Source organism: Nanorana parkeri, unplaced genomic scaffold (genome assembly GCF_000935625.1).
Source record: "Nanorana parkeri isolate BGI_ZX_2015 unplaced genomic scaffold, ASM93562v1 scaffold2006, whole genome shotgun sequence".
Taxonomy (NCBI): Eukaryota; Metazoa; Chordata; class Amphibia; order Anura; family Dicroglossidae; genus Nanorana; species Nanorana parkeri.
The window spans coordinates 30,214-36,250 of NW_017308274.1; the positions used below are offsets into that span (position 1 = coordinate 30,214).

General features: G+C 46.2%; 1 protein-coding gene across 1 annotated transcript in view; it reads left to right on the forward strand.

The window, feature by feature from the left end:
* Positions 1-6,037, forward strand: part of DENND4B (DENN domain containing 4B) — a 42,635-nt gene that overhangs the window by 20,389 nt on the left and 16,209 nt on the right. The window contains exons 9-13 of the mRNA XM_018572348.1: positions 383-441; positions 3,128-3,272; positions 3,463-3,638; positions 3,745-3,845; positions 4,658-4,873. Of these exons, the coding sequence (XP_018427850.1) occupies positions 383-441; positions 3,128-3,272; positions 3,463-3,638; positions 3,745-3,845; positions 4,658-4,873 (697 nt within the window). The remainder of the gene's footprint in view (positions 1-382; positions 442-3,127; positions 3,273-3,462; positions 3,639-3,744; positions 3,846-4,657; positions 4,874-6,037) is intronic.

Consider the following 6,037-nt stretch of genomic DNA (forward strand, 5'->3'; position numbering starts at 1 on the left):
GCTCTCCCCCCCCCCAATCCAACTAATCGGTAATGAGAATAGTGGACAACTTTTCTCGTAATCGATTTTATTATCGGTTTCATTGATTAGTTGTTGCAACCGTAAATGCAAGCCCACATTTCATACAGAACAGCACCCTCCCTCTGCACTCCGGTGCGGACATCTGGCAAGAGTCTGTAGTCCCCTGCCAGAAGACACTGTAAAAATCCTGCTTAGTCTGGTTGTAGAAAATGTATTTAAAACTCAAGTGAGGTGTAAAATTATGATCAGCAGCTGGCAATGTCTGGGTGGTATTAGAAGCCCTTCTGTCTGATCTGATAATCGGTGACTAGCAGCGGCTTTAGTGAGTGTTTCTTATGTAACGTGTCATCTCCATCCTCAGATGTCTCCGTACGACAATGTCCTACTGTGTCAGCCCGTGTCTTCTCCCCTCCCGCTCAGGTGAGCCTGGAACCTTCTTTATGTTCAGATGTTCCGTTTTTTATTACTAAAGTTGACATTTAATTAAATATATAGAATGCAGATAGAAATCATTTTATATTAAAATAACATTTAGCTTAATTATAATTCAGTGGAAATAGACGGCGATCATTTTTACCCCTCCAGGAGTTTTTTAATTTTATTTAGTCAGAGAATGAACCTGGTTACAATCTGATTGGACAATCTCCTGTATATTCACCAATGGCTGTGCTGTTCACAGGCCCCCCTGATTGGACAGTCTCTTGTACATTCCCCAATTATTATTGTGCAGTACAAGGGCCTCCCTGATTGGACAATCTCTTGTACGTTCACCATTCAATGTGCAGTACAAGGGCCTCCCTGATTGGACAATCTCTTGTACGTTCACCATTCATTGTGCAGTGCAAGGGCCTCCCTGATTGGACAATCTCTTGTACGTTCACCATTTATTGTGCAGTACAAGGGCCTCCCTGATTGGGCAGTCTCTTGTACATTCCGCAATTATTGTGCAGTACAAGGCAGCCTCCTCATACAGCCTCCCTAATTGGACGCTCCCTTGTATATTCACCAATGGCTGTGCAGTTCCAAACCTTCTTTGATTGCACAATCTTCTGTACATTTACCGATGGCTGTGCAGTTCAAAGGCCTCTCTGATAGGACGCTCTCTTGTATATTCACCAATGGCTGTGCCTCCCTGATTGGACCATCTCCTGTACATTTACCAATGGCTGTGCAGTACAAAGACCTCCCTGATTGGACAATCTCTTGAACATTCACCAGTTATTGCGCAGTACAAGGCCCTCCCTGATTGGATAATCTCCTGTACATTCACCAATGGCTGTGCAGTACAAAGACCTCCCTGATTGGACAATCTCTTGAACATTCACCAGTTATTGCGCAGTACAAGGCCCTCCCTGATTGGGCAATTTCCTGTTTATTTACCAATGGCTGTGAAGTGCAATGTCTCATTGATTTGATATGAATTCTGGGTATGTAGTTAGGAGCACCTTGTAAGAAAAGCTTGTCACGCTTGGAGGACACATCCCAACTGGATTGGATCAGTTTGGATCTCCTCACTAGTGCATTCTTTCCCAATTTGCTTGCAAATCATTGCTCAAGCCATGAAGAAGAAACAGTCCATTCCCCCCAAAATGTGTTGGCTGTATCTGATGTCTTTGCTCAATAAATATCTTAAATGAGCTTCCAAGCGAACTACATAACCAGGATTTGATCTTCTGATGGGCAATTCCTCCATCGTGATCACAGAGGCAGCAGCCAAGGACCTTAGCCAGATCTACACATGTCTAACTATCAGCATGGTTTTATCCCCCCTAAGAAACACGCCCCCGAATTTAAACCAGAACCAATTTTCATTCAAGAAGCCATGGCTGCCCTTTGCTGCCAGAGAGGAATATTGGTCCTCCATATCTGAACTGGTGACACCAATGAAAATGGCGGGGATTGTGCCAGTTCCAGTATCCTCCGATGGCAGAGGATTCAAATTGGCCACGCTCTTCCTTCTGTGCTCCTCCTCTACCAGCAACCCCGCTGAGCAATGTAAAGGCATGCTGGGAGATGTAGTCAACCTAGGTGCCATGGCAAGGCATCACAGCAGCCTTCTTAGGACGAGTCTGGCCAAAGGTTCTTGGACCTTAGTCTTCCCCTTATTGGAAATACTTTACTTTCTCTGCATACCAGGCCAGGCGTGCTGGGAAATGTAGTCAGCCTAGGTGCCATGGCAAAGCATAACAGAACGCTCTATTGGGATGGGTCTGGCCATAAGTTCTTGGACCTTTTTAGTCTTCCATTTTGTGGAATTACCGCACTTCCTCTGCATATCAGACCAGGCAGGCATGCTGAGAGAGGTAGCCAACCTAGGTGCCGTGGCAAGGCATCACAGAAGGCTTCTTTGGGATGTGTCTGGCCAAAGGTGTTTGGACCTTAGTCTTCCCCTTATTGGAACTACTTTATTTCTACTGCATACCAGACCAGGCATGCTGGGAAATGTAATCAACCTAGGTGCCATGTCAAGGCATTACAGAAGGCTTCTTTGGGACGTGTCAGGCCCTTAGTCTTCCTTTTTGTGGAGTTACCGCACTTCCTCTGCATGCCAGACTGGGCATGCTGGGAGAGATAGTGAACCTAAGTGCCATGGCAAGGCATCACAGGAGGCTCCTTTGGGATGTGTCTGGCAAAAGGTTATTGGGCCTCAGTCTTCCCTTTAGTAGAATTACCACACTTCTTCTGCATACCAGACCAGGCAGACGATCCCTTCTGATCATCCAATCACGCAGAGGAGGTATGTTAATTCCACTAAGGGTAAACATCCTTACCTGTAGCAGGAACTGGGTGTGCGAAGTGATCTGGTCGGAGGGTGTATTATAAAGCATGTTCTCACTCCATACTTCTTGTGAGGTCAGCAGATCTGGTGAGTGAGGTCACAGAGGTGGATCAACTTGGGTACACTATATGTTGGCACCTTGGGGAAAGATACATTGTTACAGTTTAGGATATAATTCAGTGTAAATATTTGATACAGAGAAATTACAATTTGATACTACGTTAAACTAGACTGAGAGGTCCTACTCATGTTAGCAGCTATAAGTGATCACAGGCAGCGCCGACTTTGTTTTACGGTTGCAGTAACCTGCGTCTTATTCCCTTACAGCGGAGCGAGTTTTGTGACGTTGCTCCAGAATCTTGGCCCGGAGAACGCGGTAACGTTACTCCTCGCTGTCCTCACCGAACAGAAGCTGCTCATCCATTCACAGCGGCCGGACGTCCTGACCAGCGTGGCAGAGGCCCTGGTGTCCGTGAGTGTCCGCCATGTTTGCGTTTTCCTTTAATTGTATGCCAGCATATACAGATACTCCGACACCTTTGTCTGTGATGAAAACAGGCAGATGGACTACCTGAGGCAACCTCTGGTTTTATGTTCTAATGTTACATAATGACAGCCATATATGTTCCAGTTGTGTGATAGCCTTCCTGTTCTGTCTGCAGGTTATCTTCCCTCTGCGATGGCAGTGCCCCTACATCCCTCTGTGCCCGCTGACCCTCGCCGATGTGCTCTGTGCTCCGGTGCCGTTCATCGTCGGCATCCACTCCAGTTACTTTGACCTCCACGACCCCCCTCAGGATGTCCTGTGCGTGGACCTGGATACCAACACCCTGTTCCAGTAAGATATCTGATGCTTCTCGCACATCCTCCTGCTCGTGTTGTATCATGGGTAATTTGGACAGCCATGTTATCTGCATATATTCAGCTCTGTGTCCGTCTTACAGGAGTGAAGAGAAAAAGATCCCTTCTTATCAGCAATTACCTCGCAGACCCTGCAAAGTCCTGCGGAACTGCCTGAGTGACCTCCACAAACAGCTAGATGAGAGTGAGGACTCTGCTTACTTCACTCCTCTGCCCTGTGCCTGCTGATTGGTGACCCTGTACCTCCTGATTGGTTCCCAGTGCCTGCTGATTGGTGCTCCGTGTCTGCTGATTGGCCTGTCTGGTAGCTGTCCCTGCTGCTAATGCTGCAATTGGTCTGTGTCCTGGACTGTGCCCACTGTCTATGCTGCCTTTGCTCTGTGTCCCTGTACTGTGCCCGCTGTCTCTGCTTTGTGTCCCTGCACTGTGCCTACTTTTTCTGCTGTCTCTGGTCAGTGTCCTATACTGTGTCTGCTGTCTGTTCTGCCTCTGGTCTGTGTCCTTGCACTGTGCCCGCTGTCTGGTATGTGTACCTACACTGACCTTGCTGTTCCTGCTGTCTATGGTCGGCATCCTGCTCTGTTTCCACTGTCTGTTCTGTCTCTTATCTGTGCTGTGCATACCCCAGCACTGTGCTATGTCTGATCTGTGTCCCTGAACTTCATAAGCCCAAAACGTCTATGTTGGCTTCAGACACAGTACCTATCTGTGCTTAGTGGGCATCTGGTCACACAGTCCAGGACCCCGGTGAGGAGATTTCACTCACAAGCCATGGAAATAGTACTAGAGAGTGCCTTATATAGTCTTTCTGAGGTCAGTTTATTCTTTCGTGCTGGGAATAGTTAGCAGATCTTATAAGAAGAGAATTAGGCCTGCCTCACACCACCCACAATTCAGAAACCAATATTGATTGGTGCTGCTGTTTAATACACTCAGATCTATTGTGATTAATTGTGCCACGTATCTGTGTAGCTTACTTTGCCTTTTCCCTTGCAGTGTATAACAAGCCCATGGAGGAAGCTTCTCTGGAGTTCCTGCTGAAGGATTATGATCTGATCTACGGACGGCGGACACAACTGGAACTGGACGTACGGGCCTCGTTTCTGAGATTTATGTCCTGCTTATGCAAAGGATACCGGTCCTACCTTCTGCCAATTACACAGGCACCCTCAGAACGGACGTGGGACTCCAGCAACCTGTTCAACGTGGAGGGTATGAAGGAGGAGAAACGGGCATGTTCTACGAGGATGGAATATTGAGATAAATTGTATTTTTAGGAAGCAAATAAGTCTAAACTGATAGAAAGGTGGTAAAATCAATAGACAGATCCAAGATGGCAGAATAAGAAAAGAAAAGGAGGGCATGGGTGGTTTGGACAGGATGGGCTGTACAGAGGCTGTAGATGAAAGATTGGTGATTAAGCAGATGGAAATTAAATGAGTGGTAGATATGGGAAAAGGAATATTATCTGTAGACTGAAAAGAAAAAATCTAAAAAATGGGTGGAAGGATGGTAGGATTGGTAGAGGATCATTTAACTTAGACAGTATTAATCTTGGTGGTGGATACATAGACAGACTGGGTTGTATAGGAGTTGCAGATGAAGTCTAGGTGGACACAAATGATGTGAAGATAATGGAAGTGTAGGTGGACAAGCTTGAGGAGAACATAATGGAAGTCTAGGTGAAGAAGCAGGAGATGAAGATAATGGAAATCACGGTGCACAAGCAAGAGAGGATAATGGAAGTTTTGGTGGACAAGCACGAGGAGAAGGTAATGGAAGTCGAGGTGAACAAGAACGAGGAGAAGGTAATGGAAGTCTAGGCGAACAAGAATGAGGAGAAGGTAATGGAAGTCTAGGTGGACAAGCATGAGAAGAAGATAATGGAAGTTTTGGTGGACAAGCACGAGGAGAAGGTAATGGAAGTCTAGGCGAACAAGAATGAGGAGAAGGTAATGGAAGTCTAGGTGGACAAGCATGAGAGGAAGGTCAAGGTAGACAAGAATAAGGTGGAGGTAATCGAAGTCTCGGTGGACAAGCTTGAGGAGAACATAATGGATGTTTAGGTGAAGAAGCATGAGATGAAGATAATGGAAATCTAGCTGGACAAGCATGAGAAGATAATGGAGGTTTTGGTGGACAAGCACGAGGGGAAAATAATAGAAGTGGGATAGCTAGTAGAAGATGGTCACATTGAACTGGACTTGTTTTGTAATGTTGAAGACATTCTATAGCTTATCCAAGCCACTTCTTCAGTTCTAATTAGTGTCAGGAACATATATCAGCATTTATATCCACACAGGTAGCACAGACACATTAGGCCCATCACCATGGAATGTGTCAAGGCAGATGTTGATTGTCCAAGAACAGGGGAGG